A 19,818-nucleotide genomic window follows, 5' to 3' on the forward strand; every position below is an offset into this window, starting at 1 on the left:
TGTCAAGACACCTGTTTTCATTTCCAACTTTAAAAGCCTATGTGCTGTATGTTGCCCTGGGTGATTAGACACACTCTTCCATTCCCGCTCTTACTAAAATGAAAACACATTGCACAGAAGTTCCCTATTAAAATGCCAGTGTCTTCACATGTCCCTGATGTCAGTAAGGAATAAACTATCATATAAACCCTGTTAAAAGTGTCTGTGTTTGACACCAAAACAAAATCACTTTCACTTAATTTTAAGCATGACAAAGAGGCTGCTCTGGCCCAAAGTAGTGAAGTGGCACTCATTTTTAAGATTTTATAACTGACATTCTGCTGAAAGGGCATTGAAAGATGTTACAAAAGAGTAATGACTGTACTAGAGGTGCTCAAAGGAATGGTTTTGACATTTTAGGAAAAACCTCTATTAATTCCTTTTTTACTGCAGTTTAGATGATAAGATTGATACTGCTCTTATGTCTGGTCATTCAGCTTAGCACAAAGACTGGGAACAAGGAGAAGCAGCTAACTTGGCTTTATCTAAACATACAAAACGCTCGGCTCAGTAGTGGGGTTCTTCTGCTGTAAGTTGCCTCACATGTTTTGTCACAAGAGGGAGGCTAATATAAGAGACTATTTAAAATTTGCCGCTACAGCCTACAAGCAGTAACAGCGCATTCAGTTTCAAATGTGTGATAAAACACAGCCGTTCAGAAAGAGGATGCCCATGAGAGGAAGACTCTTTTGTTTACTGTGTCAACATGAACATTCACTGCTATTCATTAACGTACCATAATGACACACTGTGTGTTTTTTAATCTATCAGTGCTGCCACACGGGTGGTAGAATTGGTGCTAAGGTTAGCAGCATTAAAAATCATATATGTGAACATAAATGTTCAATCGGTAATCAGGATTAGAAGACTCCTGTTCCTGGGCATTTTAATGCTTTGCATTATATGGGAATTGAAGTTGTTCAATTTCTCTGACATGAAGGGGAAAAAAGTTAATACAAAGAGAGTGTTTCCTAAACACTTGAAGGCTTTTTGGTTTAAATGAGAATTTCACTTTGCTGTTTCTGTGATATCATTCAGGTCATGTGTTTTGACAGACTGATAATTATTAGGAACAAACATTCACTTCATTTTGTTTTTAAGTGATAATATTTATGCAACATACACTTGGTTACACCGGAAAATACTCTTGAATGACAGATAAATGAGTTGTAAGGTCCTCTAATTGGGTACAATGTTGTGTCGTACTGTGTTATATACAGCAGAATACCTGAGTGTAAATGAGTCACTCTGTTGTCTGTCTGCACACTGATGAAGGGCTAGGGCCCAAAATGTCTGTTCTTTATTTGAACAGATCATTTCAAAAGGAGCTGTTCTCCCTTCTTTGTCCAAATGTATAAAATAACTTGGCAAATAATAAACTAAAAGCATTACAAATGACGGTTTATACACTACAGATTTTATATGCATTAAACAAGTGAGAGGTCTCATGCAGTTTAGGCAGGCAGATGTTTTTTATCTTTTGACAGAGCTAAGTAGCTGTTTACCCTTAGTTACACTCTTTATTCTAAGCTAATTTAACCAGGTGTTGACTCCAACTTCACGTGTACCAGACCGTAATGACAGTGGTATCAATCTTCCTATCTAACTCTTGGCAAGAAAGCAAATAAACGTATTGTCAAAAACATCAAGATTTTTCTTTACTCTCAAAAGAATCAAAGAATCAAAGAACAATAACAAAAAAACGACATTCGTCTTACACTTCCTCTTTCATCATAGGTGGCCACGCTTGAAGAAGGAGCATGAGCAGCTGAAAATCCTCCCATTTCTGAGCAGCTTCCATCAGCTCAAGGAAGAGGGCATACCTTTTCTCCTCATTTTCCACATCTTCTATCTGGACCTGGGAGAGAAGGTGGAGATAAAGTGGAAAGCAGAGAAAGGCAAATCAACTTGAGACCAAAAAAGCAAAAGCTGCCAAGTTAGTGCTTTTAGGATATCCTCAGGTCATTTAGAATAAAGCATTAAACAAACAAATCAAAAGTGCTCATGTTAAAAACAACCATCTGTTTCTTTGAAATCCTGCTACATGTGCAAAGACATGGATAAAAATGATGAAAAATGCCAGCATCATATACTGAGAAGAGCATCTCAGTGATCTATTATTTTGGCCATTTCCACTAGACATCATCTAAGCAGAACTGAAGCTATAACTGATTTCAAATGAATCATGCTTCCAACAAGCTTGACAACCTAATGATTGCAGTGGAGTCTGTGGGCAAGGCATTCTAGACCTGAATGAACTGTGCAATCACACACAGTCAATCTATACTACTTTCAAATCCTTCAAACTTCAAACAGAGTAGTAAAGGTATAGAGCAAGGCTTCACATGTAATAGCACATTTCACTGTGGCTCAACTTATTCTATGCCATTAGGAGAAAGAGTCATTGAGACAGAGAGTGAGAGAAAACAAAGAAAAGGAATGAGGTTAATATGGAAAAATGAGAGGAGGAGGAGTTGGAGGGGAAGTAATTAATTTTCTTCTCAAAGGTTGGCTTCTAGTGTGATTTAACAGTTCAGGGAGCGGCTGATTTCTGAAGGGAAAACTACAAGTTGCCAAAGCATGGCTGCTCCAAAGACAGGTTCTGTTACGCATGCATGCACACACACACACACACGCACGCACACACAAACACCACTTGTAGCATGACTCATAAAACATAGTTTCAGCTTCAGCGGGGCACTCAAATTTATAGGACTGTATATCTATGTAAAGCCTGGTGATATTTTATCAGTCTAAAGGTCTAAACACAGTCTAATTGAAACATTTTAAGAATCCAGGAGCTGTCTGCAGATTAACCTGTAAATCTGCAATCATACAACATTTTTGTCATGAAGCCGGTTTAGTACACTTCCACATTTGTATCAGTAGTGGTGATCGAGCGTCAAAGTGCTCATACCTGAGCTGCGCCATTAACAATAATTTCATGAAATGCATTTCAAGGCAGTAAAACACATTTCTTTCATCCATCTTGCTAAAGGTTTTCACACTAAAATGCATTAAATTGCTGTGTTCTGGTGCCAAAGTCCATCACTTGATTCTTGTACATGATGCAAAATTACCTAAAATACTGTAATAAAACCTTTCACAGACACATAAAGAAAAGTAGTTATGCTGTTATAAATGACTTGACAACAGGTAATGCTGACTGAATGTACAATACAAATTACAAAATTCTATAAAGTGGATCTCAAGTGAGCTCCACTGTACGCGCATGTTGCACCTCCATAACTATGGCATGCACCTTGATCATAAAAAGTTTATTATTATTCATCTAACAGCCATTGTCTGGGCCCTATTGCTGAAATCTAAAAACATGTGGGAGTGATATCTTTTACTGTATATGTCAACGATTACTTTGAAATCTGGTACAAGCATTCACAGTCAAGTCGGGATGGGCTGTAATAAATTTGGTGTAGCTTAACTTTTCATCCATTGTCATCCTCAGGTTAGATCAATCCAATATATTAGTTTATGGCAAAATATCTGCAAAACTACTATCAATCAGCCTCAGCTGTACTTCATGTTCAGTATTAGTTAACAAATATTAGCATGCTAAAATACTAAACTACAAACATGAATGAGGTAAACATCATACTTGCTTAGAATCAACATGGAAGTATTGGTACTGTAGTGACATTTCACCCCAGTCACAGAGTGGTGTTTCCTAGGTTGAAATGATTAATAAACCACCAACCTACAAGCTCTTGTATTCGTGTTAGTTATATATGCTATAACTGGTCCAGTGGATGCTCATTAAGTAGCACCCATATCAGTTGATGTCTTCAATGAGCAGCTGATCCTACTGGGTTCTGAGACATTAGTGATAAATCTCTAATTTATGTACACAAGCACAGGCTAAATAACTGGCAGCACAGCAGATCCATTTTTAATGTTGAGTGAAGAGCCTTACAATGCGGGATGGAGCAATAAATGAGCAAAGCTGAAGCTTAGGACCCTCTGGAATTGGAGGTCATTTGGGAAACAAAAATGGAATCTTAACTACCTGTAAAAAGCTCTCGCTGCAATCTAAAGCTCTCAAATCCATCACTGAATGTAAACTGAAACCCAAAGCCTGTTCATCATTGTTACTGCCTTATTGCACTATGAATACTGAATACTGAAATGCTGAACACTTTCTAGGTTTTGAAGCATTTTATAAGTTTATGGCCACATTTATTCATGATGTTTGATAATTCAAAGTTATGCAGGACCTTGGGATTCCCCGATAACATTCTGATTGAATGTTTTCCCCTACAGAACACTTACACACTATTTACACTTATAAAAACACATCTACATGCTGCACCACATCCTTTCACAGATGCACGCACACACACTCATCATAACTCACCTACATTAGACCCAAAACTAAATTGCTGCCAATTACTCTGTGGCTGTGAGTCTTTTATTTTCTTAACAAGAAAGGGTGGTAATTAATCATGTTTAGTGATTAAAATCAACATTTCTTCTGGGTGTTGTGCAAAGAACAGAGAGCAGGAGGGCAGAAAGAGGATAGATGGATTTAGGGACAAAAGTGTCGGCTAATAGCGCACACTTAGTAGCTTAGTGCTGACAAATCTGTTGCTCAGTCAGTCAGTCAGTCTAATCAGTTAATCTAAAAACACAGTGGCTTCAGACCCTTTCACTTTTTGCACACTTTATTGTGTCATAGATTTAATTTTAGATGGATAGGTTTGACATTTTACCCATCAATCTACACTCAATAATTTGTAAAAACAAAAGTAACCCTAGTAAAATGACAATAGAGTGGTCTCCGGCATCTGATTTCATTAAGAGGTAATTTGTTAGTGTGAGAAGGGCTGTGATTTTGCAAAACAACATTTTTTTAAAGTGCTGTTGTCTGACAGGGCTTTTAATGAGACAGGGTTTTCTCAGATTTCGACAGTAAATGGAAGCTTGGAAGCCAGAAGTAAACTCTAGACTGATAAGGTCAGGGATTTTGAGAAGAGGCTGGACAGAGGCAGTCTTGAAAACAACCAGGAGAAAAGGAAGTTTTCATTATATTGAGATGACTATGGGTAAACTCATCCCAAACTTCTAATAGAAATTTAGAGGGCATGACATCAATTGGATTACAGAAGGGTTTCCAGTGAGGCACATTTTCCACTGGTTTGTCAGCAGAGACTGGGGTGAAAATGGGAAGACTGGGAGTAGAGACGTCTATGTAGGAAACAGGAGTGGAAATGATGGCCTTAAAGTCATCAAATATATCAGTGAACGATACTAAAAACTCAGAACGCTAGTAACTAGATGAAGTAAAACCATTAAATCTGATCAACAATGTGGTGGGCCATGAACAATATTCAAGAGTCTTGTTAGCAGTAATTAAATCTGAAAAGCATTTCACTGTCACAGTCCTGACGAGCAAACTCCTCTTCATCTGCTGATCGTGTACGTGGAGTCTGGTGTTTTTCCACCAGTGCTCCGCCCTCCTGCACTGTCTCTTAAGCACGCAGATATTCTCCATTAAGCCAAGGTGAAAGACCCTTATTATTTATAAATCTGGATTTTATAGGGGCTACGTTGTCTAGGGCAAAGGTACAGAAGAAATTAAAGCTATTTACTAGAGCATCATTATCAGTGCAACTACCTTCAGAGACAGTGTCAGAGACAAAAAAGAAGATTTTGCAGCTGTTTTCTTATTAACAACAGATTGCACTAGATGATTCTGATTTACTGGATCACGGTGTCGAAAGCAAAGAAAACTCGCACAATGAATTAATGCTCCCAAAAAAGGTGATTCATTGAATACAGATACAACACTGTGACTCTACATCTTCATCCTCATTCTTGATCACATGCTGAACCCAACCCTGATGAAGGCGTAAAGTCAAAACAGCTTCTCTTGCACAGTAGGTATACGCACATAGGCACAGACACACAAAAAGATCCAGAGGTACAAATGAGAATGTAAACACACAAGTAGCACACTGTCAGCACAGTGATTTATATAAGCTGCTTGCCACCACTGATATGGCATGACATGCTGTCTGCTGACCACTGAGGGGTCAGCAAACAATATTATACTCTAAAAACAACGCTATGCTACAGAGAGCAGTTCATGCACGTAAGCATTAAAGCACACAAATAAAAAAAACTGCAAGTCCTCATGGTTTCAAAACCACTTTTTCCTCCTTTGGCACAGGAAACAGTGCTGTTAAATTATGCCGACCACATGCTACATGCTCACCCACTGTGACTAGAAGTAGATGTGCTTTTAGCAAAATGATACACAGGGACATGGAAAGCGAGACGAAAGCATGAAAATTAAGTAAGCAGTCAGGGTGAGGTTCGAGTAAATGAAACATGACAACTAGTAGTTACCAGAAACTGCATTATTGCTCTCTGACAACCTTTTACTTTTCAACATAGGAAAAAGTGAAAGAGCTCAGTTGATGCAGTGGCCTGTGTGCACTCTGTGTGCACAGCGACACTGTGAAATGGGTGCACACACTAAAACACACTGTATATACACTCTTATTTTACTATACCACTGGGGACCTTTATTTATTAGATTGTTTGCCTCCACCCTTCACCCTAACTATCAAGTTTTATAAAGCTGCACAAGAACACAGTCTCATGCATGTTTCTGAGCGACTAACAGCAATTACAGTCTGTGCTTTAGCTTAAGCTTGTGTAGTCAGACATGGTATCTTGACACTGATTAAAAACTGCAATGAAGTCTAACCCTGCTATCAGCATATGATAATAAAAAAAGGAAGAACATGTGCAAGTGTGAGTGTGTGTGTGTGTGTGAGAGAGAAATGGGAGCTTTTTCAGGGCAAATCGATAGGCATAGCACAAAACTGTCAGAAGCAATGTGGCTGGAAACACCCATACACTGCTCGCCCAAGGATAGTAATGGAGCCATAGTATAACAGACTGCAGTAGATAAGTTTTTTCTTTTTATTATGCCAAACTATGCATATGTGTGTGTATGAGAGGGCTAGAGAAATGAAAGTGGAGTCATCTATTTCTCCTGAGAGTTACAGGCATAAGACTCCTTTTAAGCCAATTAAAGGAAGACACACAGCAAAACATAGCGGCCTTGCATAAAGGCATGCAGCTGGGCCACAACACACAATCAAAAACAATCATCTGAATGTCACTGAAACAGAGCTTCAATAAGCTCTTGTGAAATAATTTCCCCCATATGTTGCCATCTTTCCTAAAGAAATAAACTGTCACTAAATAAATACTCTGGAATCAAAGTGCTTTCAAATTTGAACTGCTTTCAGCACACAGGTGACACCTGAAGGTAATGCTGTAGATGACTTCAGACAAATATGGCGAAAGAGGAATTTTCACAAACAAACACTAAGGGTATATATCCAGTCCGCTAACGAGGCTTTGAGGTAATTTATTATTTGCAGACAATAAGCATGTTTGCTTAAAATAGCTAAGAGAAAAGATGCATATAGGCAGTGGTGGAAGAAGTACTCAGACTGCTTACTTAAGTAGAAGTAGCATCACCACAGTGTAAAAATGCTCTGTTAAAAGTAAAGGTCTTATATTCAGTAGGATACTTAAGTAAAAGTGCAAAGGTATTAGCAGAAAATACACTTGAAGTAGCAAGTTAAAAGTATTTATTATACAAAATGGCACAGTTTACATTGATTTACATCATATTATTCATTTAAAATTACTATGTATGTCTTATTGTGTATGTCACATTTAATGTTGCAGCAGGAAAAGGTGGAGCTAATTTTAACTACCTTATATGGTTATAGTTAGAATTACTGCTGGGTGGCTTGTGAATTTTACACCAAAGATCAATAAATCTTATGATGATACTGCATTTTGTTTTTTAACTGTAGAAAAGCATGGTTCTAAAAATGGAGGCAGTGTTGTTAATTAATGACCAACACAAAACACACCGATGATGTATATTGTAAACAGTGGTGACACTCTGTGCCAACAGATAGGAAAACTTCACACTTTATTACTATCACAGCGTTGCCATCTAATATAACCGCTCTCCCCAGCAACAAATCATAACATTACTCCATTTTTTTCAGTTCTTTACTGTACAACTAAATAAATAATGAAACATGCTGTTGCCATTTTTACTGTGGAAGACATCGCACTAATATACAGAAAACAAGGGTCATGCTGCCTTTTGCTAAAGTCTTGTTTGATCAGTAGCGTCACATCAGCTTGGGTTTGTCAGTTAGCCAAGTCAAAGTCAGTCAACAAAACAGTCCAAAAGCCCTTTAGTGAAACAAAAGGTAAAGAGGAGATTGAAAAAGAATTAAACAATCGTCTTTTCTTTCATAAAAAAACAACAAAAAAACATGCTTTTTGTCTCTTCTGGACATTTCAATGGGGTTTTCTTTTTCACACCTAATGTCAACACCTACCTGAAAGGCTACAGTGTAGGTTCCAGAATTCAACATGAACGTTCAAGGTCGAGCCCCTGTAGAGGTGCACTGAGTAATTACCAACCAGGTGAAACGCGCCGACTGATATTCATCACAGTTTGCCAACACACCACTGGCGTTTTCACCTCATCTCTTGGAACGCATAAAGCACTGTCAGCTATAATGAGCGCTGTCCATGGTGCTGAAGGGCCTCTCTAGCTGTGGTGATCTTTGAACCTATAAAACTATGTTGGGGCCTCGTAGGCGTCATACCACGGCTTAGAGCACTGCCTGGTTGATTGTTTGTTTGTTGTTCTGCCATAGCAAACAGCCCACTGTGGCTTATGGCAGAATTGTACTATATTTTAGAGTGATTGTGAAGTTGAAACTGCTACACAGGCCAAATTTCTAATTGTCTTCATAAATATTCACATGCTTAATTCTTTGACCTGCATAAAAAAAAAAAACCTAACTGCCAATACATACAGTATATCACAGAAATGAGTACACCCCCTCACATTTTGCAAATATTTAAGTATATCTTTTCATGTGACAACATTGAAGAAATGACACTTGGCTACAATGTAAAGTAGTGAGTCTACAGCTTGTATAACAGTGTAAATGTGCTGTCCCCTCAAAATAACGCAACACACAGCCATTAATGTCTAAACTGCTGGCAACAAAAGTGAGTACACCCCTAAGTGATAATGGCCAAATGCGGCCCAGTCCCCAAAGCCATCCTCTGGATATGACGCTGAGCACGGGCACACAACTTCCTTGGTCGACCACAGCGAGGCCTGTTCTGAGTGGAACCTGTCCTGTTAAACCGCTGTATGGTCTTGGCCACCGTGCTGCAGCTCAGTTTCAGGGTCTTGGCAATCTTCTTATAGCCTAGGCCATCTTTATGTAGAGCAACAATTCGTTTTTTCAGATCCTCAGAGAGTTCATTGCCATGAGGTGCCATGTTGAATGTCCAGCGACTAGTATGAGAGAGTGAGAGTGATAACACTAAATTTAACACACCTGCTCCTCCTTCACACCTGAGACCTTGTACCACTAACGAGTCACATGACACCAGGGAGGGAAGACGGCTACTTGGGCCCCATTTGGCCATTATCACTTAGGGGTGTACTCACTTTTGTTGCCAGCAGTTTAGACATTAATGGCTGTGTGTTGCGTTATTTTGAGGGGACAGCACATTTACACTGTTGTACAAGCTATAGACTCACTACTTTACATTGTAGCCAAGTGTTATTTCTTCAGTGTTGTCATTTGTTCCAAGCACCAGCTTCATCTGAGCCCTGAGGATCCCTATAGCATCATACTATCAAGATGTTAAATTTGAAAAATGGGATCAAAATGTCAGTTGGTATGTATGTTTACATTTACCAATAACTGGAAGGCTTTTTATACACAAAGATATTTTGCAACACAGGAAATACAGTATGAGCTTTCTGCATGTAGCAACAGTGGGTGGTTTGGGTGAAACTAAAGACTTAAGATAACATATATGGGACTTTTTTGGTTTTATGATCGCTCCAGTCTGACAATTTCACATGAAAGTGAAACAATGTTCCAGATAAACTACACTCAAAACTACTTTAAATTTGCAGCAACACCCCAATGCTTTCAGGGAAACTAATGATCACACTAATTTGTATTCATTAATAGCTTAGTATCATTAGTTTCAACTTGAAGAGACACTTCAAACATTTCCACCAGGGTTCAAATCACATGCTATTTAGAGCCGTTGACAGTTTCATGTTGTTTCAAATAAATGCATGTGATGAGGTTGAGACATAAATCCCAAGTGTGAGGCAGTTGTGTATCTTTTGACTAAACTGATTACAACCAAGGCGACAACCTGTTAGTCTGTCAGATACAACTCAGATGACAACAGTGATTGATCAATCAGGCTTACACATCATATGTATCCTTTGCTGTAATTAATCAAAACAAAAACAGTAACAACAACAAAAAACTTTAGGTATTTCTAGTGGAAATGTAAACAAACAGTCCAATCACTCAAAATCAACAGGGGAAATCTGAGGAGTAACGCATGGCACCGTTGAGACATAATCAGTGCTGCTAGTCAAGCACTAAGATGAAGTTTTTCTAAAGTTTAACAATTACTACTTGAACTTTTAACATCAATAGCTCTCATCAGAATTTCCTTGTAGAAAGGACTACACAGCCACAACTCAGCCTCTCTGACTGCCTAAACACAACACCCCATGACTGGAAGTGTCAATTGGATCACATTGCTACAATATACACTGATTACAATTGCACCTGTCAAGAGGTGGAATATACAGCAAGTCAGCAGTATAGTTCTTGAATTTGATGACTTTAACCAGGACTAAACTGTGAGGGCTGGATGACTAGACCAGGGCATCTCTAAAACAGCAAGTCTTGTGGGGTGTCCCCAGTACGCAGTGGTCAGTACCTACCAAAAAGGGGTCAAAGGGACAATCTGTGAACTGGTGGCAGGGTTATGGGTACCTAAAGCTTAGTGACGTGCTTGATGATCAAAAGTTAGCCTGTCTGGTCCAGTCAGACAGAAGAGCTATTTTAGAACAATTTACAGAAAAAACTAATGCTGCTATGATAGGCTGGTGTCAGAACACAGAGTGCTGCATATGGGCCTGTGTAGCCACAGACTGGTCAGAGTGCCCATGCTGACCCCTGTCAACCACCAGAAGCACCTACAATGGGCATGTAAGAATCAAAACTGGACCACGGAGCAATGGAAAAAGGTGGCCTGGTCTGATGAATCATGTGCACTGTTTACCTGGGGAAAGTGCACCAGGATGCCTCTTGCAATTTACAGGACTTTAGGGATCTGCGGCTGCCGTCTTGTGCCAGACACCAGAGGACACCATCAAAGGTCTTGAGGTGTCCATGCTTCAATGGGTCAGAGCTGTTTTGGCAGCATGATGGGTCTCTGGACAATATTAAGAAGGTGGTTTTAATGTTTTGGTAGATTAGTGTAGGCTACATGTAGGTGGACTACAGGCTGGGGGAGGTGGGCAACACTTGTGTGCACTACAGGCACATTATTTAATATAATCATGTACTGTATAGCACACATTTCTGCAAACATTAGTCTCATGGTTGTGCTAGAGGAAAGTCATTAAAATTCATTCTCTGGCATCCATGAATATCGGTGTCAAGGTTAATGGCAATTCATCCAGTGGCTGCTTAAATATTTCAGTCTGGTGGACTAACTGACCAACTCACAATATTCCCAAACCGTTACCATCACTGAAAACACAGACCTTTGCACTCACATTATACAGCTAGATAATAGCCTCTTCCCTAGATGCTATATATGGAAAAACTTTTCAAACACATAATTTAACTGCAAAGGATGTAATTTGAGAGTGCATTTAGATGAAAACTGGGTGCCTATGGGAATGTTCAATCAGCCTTCCAGTATTCATTGCTTCAAAACAACTCAATAATGGAAAGGAATTGATGCAAAGCATCTAAGTAATGGGAGAGACCACTCATATTACCACTTTTCCAGGCAGAAATGACACAGGTACACACACACACACACTAATCCAGATGGTCAGTAACTTAGAATAAACACAACAAGAAGCCCATTTACACACCACTTATTGCCTCACTTCACAAATGCATATCTACAGAACATGTCATGTCTTCACTGCTGACAAAAGCTGATGCTGTGACCGACTCAATAAGGTATGTGGTGAACAAATCATCACCTCTGTGCACAATACTGTGGTAGACAGGTTAATGATCAGTGCTACTATCACTGTCAGCTCCCTCCCTCTCACTCTTCACATCTTATTACCGCTACCAAACATGATGGTGAGCACTATCAATTCCACCTTTCCATCAAATGAGAAGGACAAATGAAAGATTGCATTTTTTTTTATTAAATACTATGGTATGGAAAATGCTTTAGAATCAACCACATAATTTAATGTTGTCAGTTTGCTAAAGTAAAATGCTAATTACTTAAATGCTTGTTCATGTACTGTTTTCAGGAGGTTTCACAAAAAAAGATGGCCATGATCCATTGATGGTAATAAGTGATTGTTAGTCCCACTAAAGACAACCTGGTTTCCCTTCCAATAATACTAGGGATTTGTTTTAAGGTGGATATTTCACCTACTCATCCTCCCTTCTGCTAACATGGTGGCCAGATGTGTTGATGGTTGCTTAAAGTTTCCCCAGGCGCAGTAAAATTAAACAAAAAGCATTAAAAGTTTTTGAGCTACCCAGAAAGCTACGTTAATAGAAAGATTTTAATGTCTCACTATTTTCATTGCCACTGAACCTGCATAATACCTCAAATGCAGAGATACTGCACTTTGCCTTTGGATAATCTTTATGAAATGCAACTGGAAAATGCAAAACAAAAAGAATCTAGTTTAGTTCCAAGGAATAACAGGTATTTTTTGCTTTGCTAGACATCTGCTGTTATATTTTAACCAATACAGTAAATTAAGTTTGAATTTAACACATTTTAAAATGTGATTTCAAGGTATCTTAGCTACACCGAACAGCATATATTCCCCTAGACTCAAAAGCGAAGCAAAAGGCATTTAAGCTGTTGATAACCTGCACTCTGCTAAGCCTCAGAGTATCAGCATCATTAACTGCTAGTTACATCAGCCTCAGCAGGAGTTTAGCCTTTTTTTTTTTACTCCAGAGTTACAGGATTTAGCCCCTGCCTCACTGAGCAATGTGTAATATCAAATTAAATTAGATGTATGTTAATCAAAATGAGTATTTTTCATTTACAAACGACGACAAGGGAAAGTCAGTAAGTAAGTCTAGTTTTAGCTGTAGCTAAGGCTGCCTATGATTATCTCACCAGGTAGCTCCAACAGTATATCATGCAAACCTCCATGTTTCGATTTCCCCTAGAATAAAACAAAGCCTGTAAAAAGAGCTGAATTGTTGCAAATTCTACCAAGATCTTCTAAAATGACCTGAACATAATTATTGGTACCCTTTAAAAAGTGGTGAAAAATAAGTGAATTGTAGAGATATTTCAAGCAGACTATTGTCTCTACTGTAATTAGTATCACAGGTGTCCTCTTATATCCACTCCTTCAGCCTACTTAAATGGGGATAAGAGCTCATTGTACTGTTTGGCATCATTGTGTGCACTACACTGAGCATTAACAAGAGAAACAAAAGATGAGAGCTGTCTTAGGAGGAGGAGGAAAACAACTGCCAAGCACAATCAAGGTAAATGTTATAGGACCAACTCTACGTGGCTTGAGGTTCTTGTGAGCAGAGCTGCTATTATCTTTAAAAAGACTAAAGTCCATGAGAATTAAGCAGCCTCCCTGACCACCAGAGGAAAATAGTTGGGTGATAGTTGGGCTAATGGAAAAAGAACCAAGGAAAACTTCAGATACAAGCTGACCTCCAGAGATCAACAATAAATTGCAAGGTGTGAGCCAACAGTTGAAAGAGAAACATAAAAAAAACTGACTGGAGTTTGCTGAATGAATGTTGACAAGTCATAATGCTTCTGAGCGAATTTCCTTTAGCCAGATGAAATACAGTGAGAGCTTTCTGGCAAGTCGCATCAGCTCTTAGTTCACGGAAGAAAAAAAAAAAAAGCTTTCAAAGAAAAGAACACCATCCCCACTGCAGAACATGGAGGAGGCTCAGTTATGCTATGGGATTGCTTTGCTGCATTGGCATGTGCTACAAACAAGATTAAGGCTCCCAAAGGTTTTGCCAATGCCATTTTCATTTGTTGCATTACATAAAACAATCCATATATGTGGTGGAAGGGTACCAACATTTCCAGAAATGTCTGTAGTTACTGCAAATTTGACACGCTATGTTCACAGAAATATATCTATTTCTATGGTACAATAATTATTTTTATGCAGAGTCACATTTCAGTCTTAATTCTGTTTAATCAAAATATGTGGTTTTTGTGTTTTGGCTTTGGGGGCAGCACAACAGGCTATGCTAATCTATGGCAGAGCATGGATCGGGCTGCATATTTCTCTCTGAACCCGACCCAGACCGGACATCTTATGGTATATAAAGCTCAAACCTGACCCAAGCCCAACCCAGTTGAATTTGCCTATGGTGTTTTTCCCATTGTTACTAAATGAAGCAGACATTTGAATGTTTCATGTAGCCTAAAATTTGACCTACATGTCTGTCCAAACCTAGCACAAATCGTCTGGGTTTTGTCAGGCTTGGTTTGGGTATCCACACTTTAGTCTGTGATGACAAGACCTAAGTATATGTGAAGTTATGGTAATCTCTGATCTGAAACTAGGGTTTTTAATCCTGAGAAATCACATCTAGTGTCACAAACACTACACCTAGAAATGCAAAGGTAAAGTGACTCATGAGACTGTGAACCTTTCTGAGTTAAGTTGAAGATGCATAGTTTTTTGAGTTGTTAGTAAAACACAAGTGAACTTTTGCACCCACTAGCAAATGTGCCTGATAATCTGTGTTACTTGGCAATTACCTCAGTCCTTGACCTGAGAGGGAGAGAGGGAGGCTGAACACTCAATGTGGGCATGTCTATCAGACTGGGAATGCAAGTGGAGCTCTGGGTCCAGAGATCTTCTGTGCCTGGCCTTTACTGAGTGCGCTCTGAATGAGCTCATCAATATTCATTGACCAGCCCTGGCTAATGTCTCCAGCGACGGGCAGGATAAAGTTGCAGAGGTTGCACACTTCATGATGGGGATGGGGGTGAAGCAATGCCAAGGAAGCGAGCAGGGATGATAAGAGAGTGCAGGTTTCAGACAAAATGAGAGTAAAGCGAAGCAAATACCAAAAGGGCAAAGCTATGAGGCCTGTGAAGAGTTGGGAAGTTTATTATGACTTGAAAGTTAAGCACATAAAACATAAGCGCAAACACAAAATCATGCCCATGGAGAACTAACAACCTGTGTGCATGAAAAATATGAAATGACAAGTTGAGTGCAATGACAAACTAAAACAGCTTCTCAACCTTCTCCCTCTATTTGTTGCGCTTCCTCTTGCTCTCCACCTTTAGTCTGGGGTAGACCCACATCGACACCTGAGTATACATAATGGAGTATGCCTTAGGAAAGGACAAAGAGTAAGGTGGGGAGCTCAGTATTTAAATAAAACACAGGAGGAACAAGCTTGTACCTTGAAGCCATCTTCACACACACCTGGTTTTATTAAGCACAAACACATGAGCAGCCTTTACAGTATATTTCAATATGAAACCCGACTCCAACCTCTCCTGAATCATGCACATGTATAGAGCAGGATGAATATTCACGGTGTGAGGAAGATATTGAGATACTAAAGACTGTGATGTGCATGTGCTAACATACAAAAACAAATAGCTGAACATACAACCAAAGTCAGGTGTACAGTAGGGGTGACAGGATGCTTGCTCCCATGCACTCACACATAAGCTCAAGCTGAATCATCCCAGTTAAAGTAAAGCCTTTACCTGGCACCACAGAGCAACAAAAATAACAGTGCATGAGTCCCCACAACCCCCATCTTAGATTTTACAGTCTTTCTCCTTCCTTCTCATCTCGCTCTGTGTTGCCCAGTCCTATCACTTCAACTGTCCTCAGGCTCTTTCCTCCTTATTTCTCCTCTTGTCTGTCTCTCTCTCTCTCCACATCTTTTTCCTTGTTTATTTTATTGTACTGCCTCCTCTCTGGTGTTTTTTGACTGAATCATCAGTGATCCCAAAGAGATGACAAAGTGTTGTGCTCTTCTCTTCTGGCTCCGAGTTAAAAACAGGAGCATAAATAAAGTTTTCTCAAGCAGCCAAGGGGGATAGATAAAAGCTGCCAAAACAAATGGAATTAGAGCTGGGGCTTGGCAATCACGACAATGACCCCTGACCTGTTGCATTAAAGCGTGGCCAAAAGCATCCTCAACCCCACTGCATTTATTATTTATCTACTTGGAAAGAGAGTCTGTTCTCTCTCTGTTCTTGTAAGACCCCCTCCCTCTAGCTGAGGCTCAGTCACTTACATCAGACATATCTTGGTCAACTTTTCGGTCCGGCTTCTCCACTCTACCTGGCCTTCACCTCCGGGAAGCTCCATCACTGTTTTTCCCACACACTCCAGAAGTTCTCTTCTAGTTTTCAACTTCTTTTCAACTTTCTCCTTTTGACAATGCAAGATATTTGAGTGTGTGTGCACACTCAAATATGTATGCACACCGCAGGGGCCTAATGGCAATGATCAGTGGTAGAGAAATGCATTGTTCTGTCAAGCAACAACACTCTCACTTGTGTTTCTGCTTGCATTGCTGTCTTATCAAACAAATGCTGTAGATACAACAAAGCAGTGCTCAATCCATCTGCGCAGTTCTTTGTCCCTTCTTTCGCTGTCTTTCATTGATACTTGTCAAGGCTGAGGTTTATCTTGGTGCTCGCTATGATTTTGCATATTTCAAACTGTGTATATTTAAATAAAGGGGCAGGTGGTAGTTGTTACACTATGGCAGAAGGGAAGATGGCCAAAGACATGAACATACAGCATATACAGACTTACACACACAGTCATAGATGCATGCACACACACTCTTAAAAACTTGCACATTTCAAACATTCCTAAGTCCTTTAATACATAATATAATACACTACAACCATGGCTGATATGTGGACTGCATGCCAATGCAAATGCCATATGTGTTAGAGATGCCTCGGTCTGTCTCTGTGCATGCATGCTTATGTTCCACCCCCCAATTACAGTGCGTTCAGAAATGGTGGAATCCTGTAATTTTCTGCTCAAATGGTGCATACAAAATGAGAGGCACCATCCTATCTTTCTGCAGAAAGAGAAACAAAGGTGTGGTAAGAAACTAGAAGACTAAGAGGGAGACAATGAAAAAGAGAAAGAGAACAAAGGAGAAGCAGGACTTGGATTTAGGTTTGCTGATTCTATCTGGATGTGACAATCATTATATAACCATAAACACGATTGGCCATGCAAAAAGAGTGAGGAATGTTGAGGAAAGTAAGGGTAAAAATAAGTATAAAGGAGTGATCTGAATAAAAGTCCTATATTTTTGTGATGCACATGGGTAAGAATATACTATATCACATTAAACCAAATCTATCCAAACCAGAGATGTGACCAGAAAAAGAAAGACAAATGGCAGCATCCCTTGGAAATAAATGGGACATTTTCATTTGAAGTTGAGTCAAAATCTGAAACTTGAAAGTGCCTCAGGAAAACGCAAATAAGGGCTAGGTCAGAGTTAACAAGTGGGGTCTGGACACTGCAGGCCAGAAGCTGAGTGTAACTACAGCCTGCTCTGCTCTGCTCTGTTTGGTTCATCCATATTAGACAGATGCTGCACTGCAAGGCCAAACAGCACAGCACCAAAACAGTGTGTCACAGCAAATGATCTATGACTCTGACAGGGGGATTGGGGCTTGTCGCATGAATCAGTGATCACTGTTGATGAGCATGGATGATGACTTGTCATACACATACACACACAAATGTGGGTTTTCCTTGCAACATTTAGAATGAACAGGTGTGATGACGTTAATGCAGTGACCATGATCACCTTCCTTTACTGTGTTGTGGCATAGCACTGCCATGGGATTCTACACATTATTTACTATCTTCAAATTATTTCGTTTAGGTTGTCCCTTCCTTTTCTGTGAAATGCCACAAACAAGTAATTTCAAGTTTACTTCTGTTGGCAACAGAAAGGCTATACGCACACCTTACACACATAGTCATGCACACTAACAAAACAGACCCCCCATGTTGACAGTGGTGGCATCTGAATGCCCTGCTGTTACGACTAATTATTCAAAATGAAGTCACAAAATCTATCCCTTGCTTCACCTCTCGTACCCCCCAACTCCACTCCTCTGGTATCATGGCCAAACCCCCAACTGCTGCCTAAATGTCAGCATTTCAACTGGGCTCATTAATACCTCCCTTTCTTAGGAGACGATGGTGGGTGACGTGTTGGGAAGGTAAGTGGCCTGTGGTCATCTTTTTCTGTTTCTACATCATCTTTTTGTCTCTCTTTATGTCCCTGATTGATCATTAGCTCTCTCCTCTCGCTAATTCTCTCTCTGCGTTTTCCTCTGATCCATCATTGCTGGGTGCACACACGTGTGTGTGTGTGTGTGTGTGTGTCAAACAGTGGCTGTGAATCATGCAGTGGCCTTTCTACTGACACGGCCCCGTCTGACCCAGCCTGGACACCACTGGGCTAAACAACATCCATCATCATAGCATTTATCTGCTGCTGTGTTTGTCTGTCTAGGTATATAATACAAAAATGCCATTGTATAGAGAGGGGAATGTATAGATGGGAACATGCAAACTAAAAATGCAGGCAGGCAGGATGGAGGAGGAGGATTTGACAACTAATGTGAATAGATCACAAGATCTGTCAGACAATGAGGATCTGCAGATTTCTTGTACTGTCCAAGAAGCATGCACACAAGGCGATAAGGCAAAGATGGGGCCTGGTAATCACATTTACTCTGCCCTGATTTCAAATCTTGTTAGGCAATTTCCTCAGAAGCTGTTGTAGACCGATGGATGATGTTAAGAGGACAGTTCAGGGCCTACATATTACAACCTTCTAAAACCTACACTTAAGAACACATTATTATTAGCATTAGTACCAACTTAAAAGTAAAAATGTTCTTGGCAGAGTGTGAGCTTTAAGAAGCATTTATCAAATGACTGCTACTTGCAGCAAGGTCTGAAAGTGGTCACATGCCGGATCACATGTTTGCTCAGAGAAGGAACAGCCAATCAGAGATGGAACAGCCAATCAGAGATACAGGCTGACTGTATAGCTGCCATGGTCCACATTCTTAAAAAGAATTATAATTTTAGTTATTTAATTTGTGTGCAATCTTTAAATCCCTGGGAATCATTAACATGGGGAATGAACATCAATCTATTGGTAGACAAGGTACAGTGCCATGAAATCATATGATGCGCAAAACAGAGATGCTTAGACAGCGATTGTAAATAAAATCAGAGGCAGATTTATTCTTGTTGTTTGTTTGCATCACTGACAACTGCAAAAAAGTGGTGCAACATCCTAATGTGCAAATGCTAAAGACTAAAACGACTCTTATTCTTAATTATACTGCTTCAGTGAATGTATTATTATTGTAAAAAACAGACACACAGCTCAGCTCTGTTTCTGTACTGCAGTCATCAAGGATCCACTCTTAATTGACTTGAAAGACTTCCAGAACTCATATTTAAGAGCATTATTAAGTCAAAAGAAGTTTGATAAATAGTCTTTATTCATTACTTTGTGAGTAGGAGCAAAAGTGAAGGATTTTTACTTTTATCGTTCACTCAGCTTTCACTCACTTGTCATGTTTCCCTCTCTTGACAATTTTTTTTTCTGT

General features: G+C 39.6%; 1 protein-coding gene across 1 annotated transcript in view; it reads right to left on the reverse strand.

The window, feature by feature from the left end:
- Positions 1 to 19,818, reverse strand: part of nbas (NBAS subunit of NRZ tethering complex) — a 143,625-nt gene that overhangs the window by 13,417 nt on the left and 110,390 nt on the right. Inside the window, exon 50 of the mRNA XM_020623650.1 lies at positions 1,758 to 1,897. Within this exon, the coding sequence (XP_020479306.1) occupies positions 1,758 to 1,897 (140 nt within the window). The remainder of the gene's footprint in view (positions 1 to 1,757; positions 1,898 to 19,818) is intronic.

This window comes from Monopterus albus, unplaced genomic scaffold (genome assembly GCF_001952655.1).
Source record: "Monopterus albus unplaced genomic scaffold, M_albus_1.0 scaffold307.1, whole genome shotgun sequence".
Classification (NCBI taxonomy): domain Eukaryota; kingdom Metazoa; phylum Chordata; class Actinopteri; order Synbranchiformes; family Synbranchidae; genus Monopterus; species Monopterus albus.